Genomic DNA, 18,038 nt, shown 5'->3' on the forward strand with positions numbered 1-18,038 from the left:
TGTCTTATCTATATATCTTCTATTTATTATGTATCCCTATATATAAAATACATGGATATAAAACTTTTGTTTCATATATCTGATCAAAGATTCCTAAAATATTTTAAATAAAAGAGTTCACAGGGGTATATATAGAGTAGTTTTGTTTGTAAGAGAAATATCCCTTTTACTTTTGTATTTTTCATGTTTGTCACTGAACATTTAATTTGCTATTCTAGTCTGTTTTGTTCCTCATAAAGCAGTTTAATATCTGAAGAGAGGAGCTCAAGAATAACTTCATGAATTTTGTATCCATTAGGAATAGGAACTGTAATTGCATTTGAATCCATTTCTGAAGTCCCAAGCAAATACTGCTGGGTTTTTTTTCCTCCCTCCCATAGAAGTGGATGCAAAAGGAAATTGAAAGGGTTCTTTTATGGGGCGCTTGTACTTCAACTGCAGATGAAGAGCCAAGCAGTTTGTAGTTCTTTTACACTGACTCACTCTTATTTCTTGCTGCCTCTTCAGCTTCCCAGCTGCATTCAAACTGTGTGTACTGGAGCCAGAAATACTCTTGAAATGTAGTCATATAAAAAAAATAGATTACTCATTTCTCATGCAGCAGTAGGTGGTAGTTCAAATTTTGTGTGTATATTCATACATATATGAGCATATGTTTGTATATAAATATATATATATATATATATGCCTCAGTCCTAAGATGATTGTGAGGGAGGAAGGATGAGAAAGGAAGTATAAAGTAGGGGGACACTTTCCTAATGCCGAATTCCCAATATTCTCTATTATTAAAGCACCTCTGTTTGAAGTGCTTAGTTAAGTCTACATTTTTTCACCTTACGCGGGTGATCCCACACTGACACTGTTTGCTTCGTCTTGAAGCCTTCCAACGAGTTCAGAATCCCTTTGTGTGTAAGTACGTCCTTGGTGTGACGCTGCACGCAGGGAGGAGGAGGGGCTGGTAGCTCGTGCACCGGCTAACGCTGACCCTGCTGCTCAGCAGCTCTGAAGCAAAGCCCCTCTTGTCAGAGGAGGTCTGGGTGCTTCACGGAGCCCCTCTCCGGGCAGGGAAGGGGGTATGCTGTTTGCCAATCAGTTGGGCAAAGTATCCATCGAAGTATTTTCCTCACTCGGGAATCGGGATAGCTTTTACTTGGGTCAGATCAGCTGAGCGCCGGTTGTTGATGTCTTCCAGTTGACGGCTTTCAGCGCGCGATCATGAGACACATGCTGTCCCTTGCGGGGGGTGTGTGTGTGTGGGGGGGCGCGCACTCAGTCATTCTGGGGAATTATTGCGTTTGCTTTGCTGGTCATTTTTGTGGCCGCTGCTTCAAGTACTTTGTTCATGCAAAGATACAAAAATTAGAAGATAGGAGCAGGTCCTTTAGGAGTAGGATTTCATGCCATTACTCTACCGCAGGTTTGTGGCAGGAATTCCTGTTGCAGCAGTTTCTGCATTGACTTTTTTACCCATTTTTTAACCCAGAAGTCACAATTTCTGGCTAAAATTAGTTGCCAGTACCACATGAGAACTTCAGTAATTGCTCTTTCTTCTATTTTTTGTTTCATTAAGATCTGAGTTTGGTTCTGTTGTACAAACAAGGCCTTTTATGTGCTTTTGCCATTCATGTCTCAATTTATTTGGTATTAAGAGTTGCTGAGTGTTCCGGGTAGAACATAACCCACTCCTCTCACCTAAGCTGAAACCAGTCTGCTGCAAATGACACCAGCTGCGGGATTTCATATTCCCTGTTTCTCACGTCTGGCTGTGGAGCCTTCTGGCTCGATAGCTGTGGGTTTGTCTCTCACCCAGCCCGTGCCCAGTACATATATCCTCGTTTCTCAAAACTCCTGTCGTGACGAAGCAGACTCCAACGTGTAGGTGATGTATTTTGAAGTAACTTTATATCTCAAGCTATTCAGATCTAAATTTTAAAAAACTTGCATTTATGATTCTGAATATTTAGAGGAAAACACATTGCACCTGTTCCTTTTGTAAAAGTCCTTTTTCAAACTGTCTTGTGTTTTTACCATGAACAGTTGTCTCTGGAGCACTGAACTTTCTTTTTTGTTTTGTCATGGGTGTTTTCCTCCGCACAGGAGGAAGCAAAGCTCAGCAGCACATTGTATCTGCACCATCGGAGGGCACGTGGAGGCAGCCTGGGCTGCGGCGCCATCACAGACGGACGTTCTTTCTACCCGGTGTCTGACCACCACCTGGGTGTGGGTGTAAAAGGATGTGGCTTGCCTTGTGATGTGGCTTGTTGGCAGTATTTGGGGAAAGGAGGGAGGATGTATTTTGGTGATGGGTGTGATATACCCCCTTTTTGTTCATGAGGCCAAGAGGCAGGATCCACCCATGCTTCTGAGACTGCGTCAAGTCATGCTCGTCCTGAAATAGCATATAACTCTGACTAAGAGGTCACGAGCATTTTTCAGCAGTGGCATTCCTTGCTGTTATCCGCACCTTTAATTAAACTTTACCTTGAAGACTGCCTGAGGGACAGCCAGATGCAGGTGCTGGCTTTCAATATAGCTGCAGAGCTCCCCCTGCATAGCTACAACTCAGTCAAGTGACCTGCAAGCTCTGGCTGCCCTTGAGACTCAGCACAGCCCTGTGGCCCTCCTGCCTGTACCGGGGCACTTGCTGTAAGCTTTGGTGTCCTTGACATTCAAGGTTGAACATCTTTAGGAGTGATGGCCAAGCTGGAAACTTCCAGGTTTTGTCTGTCTACATCTGTCTTATACGTGCCTCTCCTCATCTTCCTGTCACTGTGCCTGAGACCCCCCAGGCTTTCCTTCCCACCAGGGAAATAGGCTGCTGTCATTTTCCTTCTTTCACAGCAGGGATGCTGAGGCACCATAATCCTCACTGTTGAGGGTTATATAGAAAGCTGTTCTTTAAGTCCCGTGGCTCAGGAGCAGGAGGTAGTGCCTTAACTTCATCCAAGTCTCATTTTTCTAGACAATCTGAATATGTTTTCAAGGTCCAAAACAGGAGATGTAATTTCTCATTGGTTTTTTCCCTCAGCAGATTAGGCCAAATTAATCTTGTCTGTCTGGTATATAAAAACGTATGTTCAGGCTGATGTAATGACTGGGCAGTGTTGTAAATGTCACATTGTAGGGAGCAGTGTATTTCACAAGGGTTTGGTTTACAGTTTCTCATAAACTTCTGCCAAGCGAAGTTTTATGGTTTGTGCATACTTGCCATTAGGCTAGTTAATACGGTAGGTTTTTTACTACAATAAATAATCCAAAAGAGTGCAGTCCACTTTGTGCTGATAATTAGGCATCTGTGAAGTAAAACTAAAATTTGTGCTATAGCATGGTAGTCATGTTGTTCTCTGGTTTTGCAACCCTGTTCTAGACTGAGCTTAAGAATGAGTGCTCATCTCCTAGATGCTGCAAAAAAGTAGTTAGTGCTATATGCCTTTTGACTCCATAAAGAGGGGGGATTTGGTTTTTTTGTGGTTTTTTGGGTTTTTTTAATGATATCTGGAAAAAATGACTTTTTGCATAATTGCCTTCTCCAACTCTAATCTAAGAAATCCTGAAAGGCTTTTAAAACTTGTCAGTTTTTTCTAACTGTGAAAGCAGTGTTGTGTGTGTGCTTCTTGTGCTGAATTATTTCCAGGTGAGACCCTATGCTTTGAATTATCAGTCTTGTTCTAGCATTTGGGGAAGAGTCACAGGGGCCCGACAGAATTGCTTTGCTGAGTAATTTTTTAGAGATCATCACTTGACATGGAGGAAACATTCACTTCATTTCTTTCGCTTTCTAGCGCTTTTTATGTCTTTACCTATGACTTAAGTGCTACGAAGATGTCAACACACGTTTTACCTAGTGTCTTCCCTTCAGAAATGTCTGTGGGTTAACCTCAATGTCAAGTTAGTTACAATTGAAATTCCCCAGAGTGCTGTCATTAAGTCAGCCTCTCACAAGGTGTGTTTAAACTGGCCACGGTCGTATAGTGCCCTGACCTGATACAACATCACTGTGTTTTTGTGGTATGTCACCCTACTGCCCTGACACAGAGTAAGCAGACAGGCAATTGGGCAACTGGGATGTCTGCCTGTGGCATATGTTTTTGAAAAGTGCCTAAAGTCTAAACAGTGACGCATAAGCAAGTATCTTTAGTAGTGTACAACAGTCAGTATAAGAATTTTAATTTAATGGAATTTAGTAATTTCTGTACTCAGTAAATTCTCTTTCCTTTTGCCAGTGTAGCTTTGACTAGCTAGTGCTTAATTCCCTTTGTTTGGGTCTCTGCGTGCCAGAACAGTAGGAGATTTAATGGGGGCAAGAGTTGGGAAGCTGTTGATGTTTTAATTGCGAATGCAGGTGAAAGCAGGTAAATGCTACAACTGGCGTGGCTGTTCTTTAGTGTTCTCTATGCTCACAGTGTTCATCGAAAATGACTATCCAAAATGTTAAATCCTCTTACCCTGTTTCTCCCCATTACATCGCCCTGTGTCCCTCTCATGTCCTTTTTCCCCTGCTCATCTCTTCATCTTACTACCCCAGAAAATGTATTTGGAAATGCAGCATAAAAGAAGAGCCTTTAGGGGATTGTTTGACCCAGGCATATTTCTGGCCATTGCATATTAGCTGATCAGGGAGATCAAGAAAAAGTAACCGAAGTGCTCTAATCTTCCTTATCTATTGCTTTGATGGGTACTTTAGTCTCTTTGGCATTAGAACTGCACCTGGAAGAAACAAACACGGCTTGAACATGGAGAAAAAAAATTGGCAAAACTAGGAGGCTTAAGGTGGTGGCGCTGATACTCATTGCCTCCTCTCATTTCAAAGAGAGGTTTCTGTGTTGTGTCCCCAGAGAGCCTTAATGGACAGGCTTTCAACCACACGTTTTGTTTTGGCCGTCAGCAGCTGGGTGTCCTTTGTTTAAGTACACCTGCAAGGGAGGCGGGCTTCTGACACCCTGAGTAGACCCCTGCTGTGGCCTTGGGGTGTCAGAGTCCCCATGTGGTGGGAAGGGCTGCACAGCTGAGGAACAGTCAGGCCTTCAACGATGTCTGGATATGGGGATGTTGATGAAGAAGTCATGGCGGGGGCAGATCTTTTTGAGAGTCTTACTATTTCTTAAATCCTTCAATTTCTACCTGGTTCTTCACGCTTCTATCTAGTATGTAGTGACATTGTGGGTTTTGGCCATTCTTCCCTCCTCCTCCTCCTCTCCCATTGTTCTCGCTGTTAATGTTGTCTTGCACTGAGTCAAAAATCTGAGGCTTAATTGGAAGTCCAGCTCTGAGCCCAAAAGATCTGTCTGAAGAACGTAGAAAAGGGATATCTGGAGTCCTTTTGAAGTTTTTGTTATTCTAAAGCTAAAAAAGTGTTATTGATCAAGAAAAAAGAAGGTGCCATGGCTAAATTTTTCATTGGAAACATACTCACTGGAGGAAAAAAGAAAATTAGCATTTTGTCTCTGTCGAGTATTCATCTGTTTTCAAGCCATCTTTTTACTCATGTTAAAACAAACACCAGGTTCTCACTGATGTAAGCTTTTTCATTAAATTGGAAAGTCAATTTCTAAAATTTCAGTGAGAAATGCTCCAGTGTGAATCTCCTAAATGATTCTTAAAAAAACCCGAAACATTAAAAGAAAAATATCCACCCCCTACTCCCCAAGCACTTGAGCTAGTAAAGCTGAACCAGACGTGGAGCTGGACAAAGGGTCCGTACTGCAGGTTCTGACTTAGAAGCAGGAAATGACTTGCATTTGGGCGGATAAAAAGACTTTCCTTTTTCCATACTGTGCAGAGTGAGCCAGCTGTAGGTGGTTCATACCCCTGAAAGTTAAGGAAAACGGAACCTTGTGCCAGCAGTGGTATGCCTATTGCAGTGGCTCAGGGTCTGCTTGGTGGGGAGCTCAGCTGTCCATGACACAGGAGCCGGAGGGGTGCAGCCAGAGGCAGTGTTCTCATCAGCTGTCCTAATACAAATTGTTCCTAATTGGGAGTCAGTGCCCTAAAATGAACACTAGGAATTACAAACCTGCTTCATTTTTCTTGCTTTTTTTCCCCCTCCTCTGAAGTTTGCCATCAGTGTAGGTTAACACCAATTATTGAAAAAGGTGAATTTTGCACACATGAATTGTCCGTCACTAAATTGGTATTTTAGAGAAACTGAATTCATTTGGGGAGATAGTGTGGAAGGTGTCCTGATTTTTGCAATATAATATTTCAGCTAATTGGTCGCAAGTTCATATGTAATTGAGTTTCGTAGTAGAACTGTTAGAAACTGAAATAAAAAAGTGCTTTATACCTGTTCTAAAACGTTCTAATGGTACAGCTCATCTAAAAGCTGTGTTTTTATAACTATTTTAATGATAAAATCTTGTTGCTTTCTTTATAAATTAAACTAAGGCATCACCAAATTGTAGGCATAATGGTACTGCTTATGTTGAATAAGTCCAGAAGTATTTTGTCCTGTTCACATATTTTATACGCTCTTAGCATATTCTGTGTCTCACATTCTTACATTAATTGGGTTTGTCTTTCATGTTGGCTGTTACTTAATATTCAGGTAGTTCACGATATATTTTTAATAACAGGTTTTTTCCTTTTAACATGGAGGTTGTTAAAATTCAGAAAGCATAGAAACACAAGAGTATTAATGACTCTAGAAAGACTGGTGAGTGTTGGATTTCTTCTTAGGACAAGAAAAGTTAGAATGGAATTGATGAAACAGTGCATTGCTTTGAGAGGTAATTACAGCGATGCTGAGCTGGCAAATCCAATCACCATTTGAGTATAAAGCATTAACCGAAGTGATGGATGAGGCTATGGGTGGAGAGAATTAATCTAATTGAGGAAGTGATGAGTAAAAGATAGCCAGGCTTTCATGACCCCTGATGAAAGCAGTTTGCTAGCTGTGCAGGCCACCTGTATGACTTAAGTGAATGTTGAGCTTGTTTCAGGAGGGTAATGGCATCACACTTCCACATTTAGTAGAAGGTTGACTTGCACAGAAGGGATGCTTTTTTTTTTTTTGACTTCTCAAAACAGAGCCATTGGCTGCTGTGTTTTTGTTGAGTAATAGGCAAAAATTTTGACACTTGTAATAACTTGTGATGACTGAAATGTGGGAGAGAAAGGTTCCCTGTATATGTTCCTGTAGTCATCAACTCAAGAAACCCTTCTGATGTGTCTGTGAGATGTTCTGAGAAGTTCTCGTGACATCGTGATATATACTACCCCATTTCAAACACTGTACTATTTATAATGCATGAAAAAAGTTGAAAGTGAGAAGTTTGCAGCTGGGGTTTTCAACACATCCTGTCACACCAGCATGACTGTGCAGCGGTGCATGCATAGCTGGATATCTCTCCATAAAGTTATCCGTCAGTTACTGCTCTATTTTACCTTTCAGTGATATTTGTGACCTGTACTAGAAATAAGAGCTCAGCGTTGGGGTGGTTTGTGGACATTCAAGAATTCCACGTCTTGTGAGGTTGTGCTGTTAACAGCACAGTGTAGTAAAGCATTTTCTGTATTAAGTACTTTTTTCCTTTGCCTTCTAACAAAGGCTATACATTTCTAATACATGGATCAAACAGCAAAAACAGATAGGGTTGGTGTTTTTTTGCACCTGACAGAAGAGGGTTCTGATCTGGAATGCAAATGACGAGCCATTTCTTCACATGGGATCTCTATTTTGATCACTGCTGAGGGGAGGAAAAAAAAACCCCACTCAAATTGTGACATGAGCAAAAAAGAAAATGTTAAAACAGTAAAGTGTTGACCTGGAGAACTAGATCTATCCTTGCTTCTGCCATGAAAGTCTTCTGCTAGGCTTGGAATGCTGTGGCCACCATAAAAAGCTTCATAGAGAAGGTGCCCCTTTTTGTTCAGGCTGCATGAGTGGAGATAACCTGCTCTGCAGAAGTCCTGGCCTCTTGCAGCTGCTGCTGGTGGCAGCTGTATTTAAAAAATTTAAGATGGCACATTCTCTGAAAAATGTTATTCGATGTCTTAAATTGAACATCCAGAGTTATTATGTGCTTTGGTATTTTTTTTGTTTGCTTTCTCAGTCGTAAAGCAAAGTGATTCTTCCAGTTTTACCGTGTCGTCGTTGTGTGAGGGTACCAAGACGATGAATTCCACAAACAGGGCAGGTACTTGGTTTGGTGCAGAGGTCACATTGTCCGCCTCGGATAAGCTGTAGGGTAGCAGGTTGCACAAAGAAACACTGAATAGTCCATTCTGAGTACGGCAGAAGTTTTGTGGAAACAAACATGTTGTAACAGATCCAGATTTTTCTGCTGATTCTCCAGCTGGCTGAAATAGGGCTGCACAGGTGACCTTCACTCTGCCTTCTTACGTCACATCCAGTCTTAATGCGTTCCTGATGTCAGGATTTTGAATTTAATATTTATTTAGTGTCATCAGGCTCACAGAGCCTGATTTTGTGCTTTTGCAGATACGTTTACATTTCTAGTTTTTAAGTGTCTCTTTAGCAAAAATAATCAAAGTGAGAAGGAATATGGGTTAAATATGTTATTACTCTGTCCTTCTCTAAAAATGGCATACTTCTTGCTGAATCTTCCAGCTTCCAAAGAAAACTGTCAGAACAGTAGTACCAGCAACGGCTTTGTTTCAGAGAGAAAATTACGTTAGTTTTGAAAAGATATCCTTGCATATCAGTCAACAGGTACCTTCTGCAATTGCACGAGATCAAATGTTAGATGCTGCGTTGTACACCCGTCTTTTTAAGCAGGTCAGCTGTGGAAAGAAATGTCTAATGGTATAAAGTACACCTTCTTGTTTAATTATGGGGAAAAAGATAAATGTATCTGTCAGAGGCAGTAGGGCAAGGAATGCGTGTTTGGTTTTTATAAATGTTCTATTTAAAAATTAGATTAAAAGATTTTTAGTGTAACTCTTCTTGTTTTCCATCAAAGTTAATGAAACCAGGCACATCTTTGGTATTGCTTTTGTGTAAAAGGTTAAAAAAATTACAGTAAAAGGAGAGCGACAGACTGAAGCACATAATTCGGTTGTTCGATAAGGTCTGAGAACTCAAAAGCGGCCTATGTGACACTTCTTGAGATAGCTTATTTCAATTTTTTCTTCTGTTAGGAGCTGTGAAAATAAACATGATTGCAACCTCTTCAGTAAAGCAAAACAAAAAGGAAAATAATTAGAAGTGACAAAACGAATGTCTGAAAAATACTAGGCAATATGAATTGCTCATCCTGACTTGCTGTGGAATGGAAGGTGCCCACCTGAATTCTCAAAAAGTTAACTGTCTCTTAATAGGTGTTTATATGTGTCCGAATATCACATTATTTTTTCTTGTTGTGGGATACCTGATTTACTAACCTAGTATAATCCAACCCTAATGAAAATAACCAAGGCAGTTTTTAAGCAGTTTGTGCTTTTGTGGTGAATTAACAGATAGACCAGAAATATTATTGCTGAGGTAACTTGTGGGTCAGACTTTCAATTCTGTAAGTCACTGTAATTTTCCGGATTTTGTTGCCAATAAGCCATTTAAAAGATCAGTTACATAGACTGGAGGTCTGGCATAACCCTTTTCTTTCCTGGCTCTGTGTCTAATCTCACAACTGCAGTGCAGTTTCATTCTTGTCCTACTGTCTGTTCCCACCTCCCCCATATTTCTGGAAAATTGACCTTTTTGGTCTAGACTTTCAAGGTGAATGCCGAAATCTTCGTTTCACACTTGGTTTTGACTTCTTTTCCTCTCTTCTATCCCATGCAGAATTACTTCGGTGGTAGTTGTTTAAATTTATTACCTGGATACTCAGTTTCACACAGTAGGTATAGTCAGCTTTGTCTTGACATCAGCTAGTGTACCAAAGCCAAAGTTAAATAACAGAAGGCACAGCGAGGTGAGTGCTCATGTGCCAAAGTGCACTCTTGGCTTATTTTTTAGCTTGAAGTGGTTCCTGTGTTGACTCATATGTTTAATTAGCAGCACCATTCAGAGGAGCATGGTGGTGGGATCAAACCCAGTTCCTGAGAAATCTCGTCCTTCAGTCAGATGAACTTTTTCTAGCATACGTGGTTTGGAAAAATGTTGGGTGGAAAATACCCAGGCCTCTGATGGGCAGGTTTGAGGGAGAATTTGGTTCTTTGCCTGTTAGCTTTCTGATTTGCTTTTAACCAAAATCCTGGTAATTAGGCCATCTCAAATACACTCATCTTCTTGTTTGGATTCCAAGTTCATGTCCTACTCTTGTAATTTCTGTTGTGTTTCTATTTTGCGTTTTCTTTTAAGGCATTAACTTCTAAGGCATGTAGAGGTTCACAGTTCGATCTGTGAACTGTTTCCCCTCCCACTGTTAAAGAACTTTGTGCTCTGGAGCTTTCCTGTGCATGGGGATAAATATGTATTTGTGCTCATCATTAATCTTCTGCTGGAAGCAAAGCTAGACCCAGGCTGAACACTTGACAATCCAGTCCCATCACGTGTTTCCTGGAGTTCGTCTGGGGGAGCTGTGGAGACTATAGAGGGGTGAGGGTTTTTGTGCTTTTGGGAACCCGAAGCACAAGATGCTGGAGACTTGGTGGCTTGTTGGTACTGCTGATTCCGTTCCTCTCCTGGAATTAGCTTTCCCCCATCTATTTGTATAGGCTTGGTGGATAGTAAAAACCACAGTCCAGATGGCATCTACTTGCAATAAAATATAGTTGCAAAGTGTAGTGAATGCTAATCTTTTCAGATATTAAAACGTCTGTCTTGAATACCTTTTCATTCTTTTTCACCCACTGATGGAGTATGTGTTTTCGTTCAAGTTACTTGGCAAAACCATGGTTTACATACGTCCAAATGGATGAGCGTTTACTGCAGACATATGTGAGCCACTTCCCAAAAGCAGTAATTAGTCCATAGTTATTTGTTATTCTAAATTGAAAGCTTTGCCACGTTTTTGACTGAAATTAATAGTTACAGACAGAAACCTCTTCTTAAAACATAGCTTTTGCTATGTGGGGCTACTCATGCCCCATGAGTTCTGAAACACTGTTAGAAAGAAAACTCGTCGTTCTTGTCATCTGTGTTCTGTCTCCGTCCCTGTTGCAGGTCATTGAAATACGGAAAGGGAACTTTCTTTTACTACTATTTTCTTATTTCTTGAACAGCAAGAGGTAGCATAGTTCTCTTTCTTTCCCTTTCCTTTACGTTTCCTTCAGTTTTATCTTAACAAATTAACAGGATGATGCACTCTTCTGAGTGAAGTGAATAAATAATACCTTGGTGCTGGCTCTTACTGCAGTGACGGATTGAGAAAATGAAATTGTTAGATAAACGTTACAGATCCGTGGTTTAAACATTGCTTGTACCAATGTGCTTAGGCGCATGCTAGCAGGAGCTGTACAGTGGTAAGTGTTTTAAAACTGGAAATATGCCCGTTGGAGTGGTTGGAATGTTTCTGTTGGAGTCAGTGGAACCGATGACCTCTTTAAGGCTGCCTGGAACCCAGTGAGTCTGCGGCATTGGAAACAGAGCTGAAACCACCAAACTTCAAATACCCCGTTTCATCACACACAGGAGTGTAGTTGATTTGTATTAATGACCCAGTGCGCTACTTGGCTGCTCGAGGGAAGCATCATTTCCGTGATAGGGGAAATGGATTTTAATATCTCATATGTGAGGAGGTTGAAGCGGAAGGTTCAAAGCCATGATGACCTCTGTGATGACCATGAAAATAAAGTGCCAGCGCTCCTTACCAAAAGTCTCCACTGAGAGGAAATGGAGATAAACTAATATTGGAGGGGGGAGGTGCAAGTATTTTCACGGCCGCATTCAAGACTAGCAATTTTACCTCCATTGTTTACTGCTGAACTGCTAAATTCAGATGATGATGATAATATGGCTTTACAAATCTGCGAACTTATCAGTGTATCAAGTACCTTTTTTGAGCAGCCTTTGAAAAATCCTGTCATGGGCACCACTAAACTAAAGCAAAATGTCAACAATTTCTTGTAAACGAGACACTGCAGTCTGTGGTGCTAATAAAACCCTGGCTGGGACAGTATCAAGGGAGTAGACAGATAGCTGTCAAGGTATCGTGGTTCCAGGAGAAACAAGACTGAGTCATACTTGTTTACCAAAGAAGGTAAAAGGTAATAATAATACCAGGAAGTACACACACCCGGTATTATTATTAAATAAAACTCCAAGACTTCAGAGAAAAATGTCAGTATCCACGTTCATTTGATAGTAAACCTTCATTTGAAAATGGTGGGTTTAAGTGTATTACTGTGATGAAAGGTGTGCAAGAGTTAGACGCGCTGCCTGGGAAACAGCACCGTGGTGGTGCTAATTGAGAAATGTGAATGGTCCCAGAGCATTTAGCATGACAGGGAGAAACAGCTCTACACACTGTGCAAGAGAGAGGGTTTTGTCCCCATTTGACAAGTTGATCCTTTATTCCAAATGTTGAAGTTCATTCCCTTTTCTGTTGTTCTCTATCGTCCCTCTTGCATGCGTGCTCTTTGCAGAAGAGCCAGGATGATGACAGTGGTTAAATCCAAGGAAACAAAACCAAGCATAATTCTTCATATTTCTTACATGACGTAGTGCCTTTTCTCATGCTAAGAGTAGAAGACTCCGGGGAGACATTATAGTGGCCTTCCAGTACCTAAAGGGGCCTACAGGAAAGATGGGGAGGGACTCTTTATCAGGGAGTGTGGCAATAGGACTAGCGGTAACAGCTTTAAACTGAAAGAGGGAAGATTTAGATTAGATATTAGGAAGAAATTCTTTGCCGTGAGGGTGGTGAGGCAGTGGAACAGGTTGCCTGGGGAAGCTGTGGATGCCCCATCCCTGGAAGTGTTCAAGGCCAGGCTGGATGGGGCTTTGAGCAGCCTGGTCTAGTGGGAGGTGTCCCTGCCCATGGCAGGGGGGTTGGAACTAGATGATCTTTAAGGTCCCTTCTAACCTGAACTGTTCTATGATTCTGTGATATGATTCTACTGTCTTTGTTTGCAACAGAAGCACATCAAGTTGCTGATACCGAACCTGTGTCTTCGAGCACAAGGCTTCAAATCCCCTGATTACTGCCAAACACTGGGGGACCCCCTCCTTCCCCATGGCCCCTGAGGAATGCTGCTAAGGGGCTGCGTGGTATTGTTGTTTCTCCCCTGTCTTTCATAACCGTGGCCTCTGAGAAGGTGTGGTCACCTTCTGTTTGCGCTGCTGAGCACGGTGGCTGTGACTGACTCTTTAGAGTGCGTGACTTGGCAGGTAGCCTTGACATCTAATATGAAGCAGTTGCTGTCGTTACTTTTAGGGCCTGCTGGGGTGCATCCCTGCCTGTCATGTATTCGTGCTGTTTGGTCTGAGATACTGTGCGGTATAGCTGAGCTGATGATTAAACCATCAGAATAATGCCTGATGTTAGTTTCTGGTATTTGGCTTTATTCAAGGAGAAACTTGTTAAGAGAGCGCAAAGCACTTCGTCTCCCCATCCTTTTCTCTTTGGAAGACAGTACTAATAGGGGAAGAGAATAACTCATCTTTGTATAAATAAAAACGAAATAAAGTAGGCAGTTGGGAAAATAATTACTTTTAGAGAAAGCCTGGAGTGCTTCTTTAGAACCTGAGTGTAGCTTCACACTTCTGCAGAATGAGAGTTTTTAAAACCTGTTAAAAAGGGAAATGACCTTCTGAAGCCATATTTCAGGCATCTTAATTCTCTAAGTATATAGCAAGGCTCTCACTTCCATTTAGGTATCTAAATCTGAGGCAAAGCCACTTCTATTTTCATTGTTCTTTTTTCTTGAAACTTGCAATACAATTTAAAAAAAAAAAAAAGGTTGGCCTTGATGCTGAGAATTTCCCAGCAAAATGCTGTGGACTGACAAAGCTGAGTTGATTGCTTTTGTGTAGCTAAAAACAGATGGATATTGGATGCACGCATACAAATTATTTTTGAAGTGGCTTTCCATGTGACTAATTGACTTTCCTTTGTTTGTTTCATTAGGTTGTTTTTGTTGTCCTTTTTTAACTTTATGAGCTTGCCAGTATCTGAGAGTGATCATTCATATGAAAGGAAGGGGAAAAATACTTGCACTTTTTTTAAAGCATGCTGTGTTTGTAGCTTAGGTGGAGAGAAAGACAGAGAGCAGCTTGCTTTAATGTTGATGGGCATATGGTGTCTGATGCTCTTGATCAAAATCTGTGTGTCTTATACTCAGCATGCCTAGTTTAGATGTCTGTAGCTAGCCAATACTTGAAGCCCCTTAACCTGGAGATCAGAAACAGGTACTGGACTTACAAATCCACCTCAGTCTTGCAGCTGAAAGCTGATAGTGTACATATAGCATTTATTTCAGGCTCATAAAAAGGTGAAATACTTGGCAAGAAAAATAAAACCAGAAGAAATCCGTAGTTCAGAAAGGAGTTACTAAAAATTAAGTAGAAAGTTTTGGACATACTGAAATTAGAATGGCAAAGGAAAACCACACAGTGGAGATGGTGAAAGTTCTAAGCCAGTTCGTTGAAAATAAGAGAACTCAGTGGTTTTGTGCCCCTTTTTCAGTCTTTCTGCCATGTAAATGGAAACAGGTCATCCCTTATTCAGACTCTTCCGTGAGTTTGCTGTTACCGCATCCATTTGTATAGCCTACCTGAATAATGACAGCTTCATTATTACTTTAAATTTCTCTTGTGTTTCTGGAGGCCAAATATTTTAGGGAGAAAGGAACAGGAGATTCATTCTTGTTTGTGTAGAGACTTAACTGTTTCCTAGTAGAGTCAGGCTTGTGGCATACAAGTTTTTTACCAATAAATTTTTTAACTTCTTTTTAATACCCTATTAGGAAAAATCGTACTGTCCTCCTTTTTGCTCTGAGTTCACTTTCAAAATTGTAGTAGGCAACCTATTATAAAATGAAATGTTACAGGCTTGGCCTCTGAAATGAGGTGAAGGAGAGAAGTTGCTAACTTCACATAAAAGGCTGTTCAAGCATATGGGATGCCCTGAAAAAGAAACAAAACCACTTGTGCATGAAGATGACAAAAAGTCACGACACGTTTGAATATTTAAAGATCATTTACTTATTAGTAGTGAATTTCAAGTAGCAGATCAGATTAACAAACCTGAGACCTTGCCACAGCTGGGTATTGAGCTAGGAAGCCTTTCAAAAGCAACAGTAGCTGAGCCTACATTTTTTGGGCTATTGCCTGTGTATCCTTCAGAATTAAGATTGATCCTAGAAAATTCTTGACATATTAAGCCACCAAATGCATTTGATAGTCAACTGCAGCATTCCCTCCTATCGTTCAAGACTGATTAAATCCTGAGGGTTTTGGACAGCTGTATGAATTTAAAGCACTATGATGGATAACAACGTTTAGCCCAATAGTTTGGGGTTTCTTTGTGAGCGTAGGGGTGCTTGTGTTGCCATCCTAATACACATCGGTACCATGGGTCTTTTAAGGAGGTCTTACGCATCGACTGTACAGTAGTGTTGGTAGTGCAGAGCATCTGAGCTTGGCTGCATGCGTTGGCCGAGATGGCACCTCATCAGCAAAACGATGTGGTCTTCATCTCTCCATCAGTGCTGCTGTCATAAAGAAGGCCAAAACTGGGTCGTCTTGTTCTTGGGGTGTTAAATTCTGAAAAGCAATGTCGTGGCCACTGTCTGGTGGCCGCTTTGAGGTATCAGAAGGAGATAAAACCTCAAAGATGAAAACTAGCAACGGTCACCTGAAGCATGAGTTGCAGCATCATGTGTGTTGTCTGTGTCTGTCCTGTCCTTTGTGAAAACAGACAGCTCTGCGTGCTAGTCCTGTAGAATTGGCTTTTCCATTCACACAATGCTACTTTAACAACAGGACAAAAAACTCAGCAGTCAGTGTAGCCAATTCCACGTCAGTTCAACACTTGGTAGTCCTCTGTGAACAACATACAAGATAGTCCAGAGCAAGCCCCTGGGTAAGATGTCGCCTGAGTGAAAAAATCCTGAGGAACGCTCTTGTTTCCATGTCCGTATGAACTGAGTGCGATTTGAGCTGATTTGAGCTTCTTCAGAATAAAAATTGATTTGTTGATGGCAGCGTGGAGCAAGCATGTTTGGAGTGTTACTCAGCTGTCAAAATACAGTGTTGCTGATGGGGATTCTTTTTCCATCCCTGTGCAAAAGGAGGAGCTCCAGTCTGGCATCTTGCTAGTTTTCTCACTGCATTGCTAATGTTGACTTTTTTTGGGTTTTTAGCATATCTGATTTCTTACTCATTGGGACATTCCAGAGTCCCTGATTCTTTCTTTTTTTATTTAAAGGGGAGGGAGGGAAATGAAGAAACAGGTAACTTGTCCTTAAAGAGTTTCTGAATAAAATGCTCTCTTGTTACCTTGAAGTCATTTTGTTGCTGAAAGATTCTTATAATTTTCTTCACTTAGCGATGATAAGGTAGTAGAAGAACAGCCAGAGGAAGACGAGGAGCTAACCGTTGTGGAAGATGAAGATGCTGATGACGATGACGATGATGGTGACGAAATTGAAGAGGAGACAGAGGAAGAGTATGAGGAAGCAACTGAAAGAACTACCAGTATTGCAACCACTACCACCACAACTACAGAGTCCGTGGAAGAGGTTGTCAGAGGTAAATTCATGGTCATTTAGCTTGGGGCTGGAAAACTGATCCTGCTGCTTTGCATGTTTGCCCTTTACAACAAAAAAATGTTCCAAACAGCACAATATCCTAAGTTGCAGCATTGTTATGCTTTGGCTTGTGTAATTTGCACATTGAATCCCCTCCCCTTTCCCTTTCCCATTACAAATACTCTTTGAGGTGTCTGTCAGTGAAGTGTGATCATTGTGTCTGATGTGGATGGAAGCAGAAAGGTTGCTTTTATTTTAAAGTAACATTAAATAAAATGTGACTGCCATATATAGCGAACAACACAGGAGAAGTATGTGTGTGGGTTACCACGTGCACGTGTTGCAGAAGGATAGGGAGTGTCCACTGAAAGCAGGAGTTAGCACTAGCTGGTTTGGTCTCTTATATTAACCGCAGTTATCAGTCATTTTGTATGATTTCTGTTAGGTACCTGTTTCCAGTATTTCTCCATGAACTAGTAATTCAGTGAAACTAGGTGAATTTAGAAATAACTATGCAGAAAAGTGAACCTAACTAATGAGGGTTGGGGAATGAAGGGGCGGGGGAGGAATGCATTGCCCAAAAAAGAAAACATGGAGTGAGAAAGAACTCTTCATTTCTAAAATTTGGTTTTCATGATACTTTGTAGTTATTAAAATAACTGCATCTTTAAACTTTGAATTTTACCCTAGTCCGTGGACAACATAGCAACATAAAAATCTTTAATGCCTCGTTTCTCCTGCTATACCTGTTTGAATGAATTATCCTTATATTTCTTTTTTAATAAATACAATTCCATATGCTGTAAATCTCTGTAAGATAGATGCCAGTTTTTCTGCAGGGCTTACATCTTTACCAAGAAGTGCTGGAGGTGATGACAGAAAATGAGATTAAAGGCTACTGTTGAAAAGAAAGGAGTTGGGACTTGCAGGAGGCAGAGGCAAAATGGCAGTGATTGGGGTGGTCATGAAATGAGACAGAAAGCATCTGGCCTGATTCCTTTCCTCTCTCCTTGGTTGGTCTCCCACTCCATCCCCCTGGGGATGCTTGGGACGGAAGTGCCAGCAGAGTCCCCTGTTTTGCGTGTGACAGTATCCTTTCCTCTTGAAGCGTGGTGCTGCCGTTTGGCAGAGCAGGTGGGGAGCAGAGGGGCTACCGGCTACCGTTCATCACACACACCGGGGACAGAACAATGCCCATGGGATGCTTTGGAAAAAGCAGAGTTACTTCATTTAGGTTTTTCTATCTGGTCTACCTCCAGATAAGCTCACTAATCAAAAGCACTAATGTTTCACTAAAATCACTTGCAAATGTTTCTTTCTGTGGCTGGCAACGCAGTCTTGTGCGTTTCTGCCTTATGTAACTGCGTTGAGTGTTTTGCTCAGTTATTGGAGAGCCATTTCAGCGAGGAGGGGGCAGGAGGAGATTATGTTTAATTCTTTAAACC

The 18,038-nt window shown here is 41.3% G+C and overlaps 1 protein-coding gene across 4 annotated transcripts in view; it reads left to right on the forward strand.

The window, feature by feature from the left end:
- The window catches only part of APP (amyloid beta precursor protein), a 223,086-nt gene that overhangs the window by 109,093 nt on the left and 95,955 nt on the right, over positions 1 to 18,038 (forward strand). For all 4 annotated transcript variants that reach the window (XM_063347215.1, XM_063347206.1, XM_063347234.1 and 1 more), the window contains exon 6: positions 16,392 to 16,594. In XM_063347215.1, coding sequence (XP_063203285.1) covers positions 16,392 to 16,594 — 203 coding nt within the window. The remainder of the gene's footprint in view (positions 1 to 16,391; positions 16,595 to 18,038) is intronic.

This window comes from Chroicocephalus ridibundus, chromosome 1 (genome assembly GCF_963924245.1).
Source record: "Chroicocephalus ridibundus chromosome 1, bChrRid1.1, whole genome shotgun sequence".
Classification (NCBI taxonomy): Eukaryota; Metazoa; Chordata; class Aves; order Charadriiformes; family Laridae; genus Chroicocephalus; species Chroicocephalus ridibundus.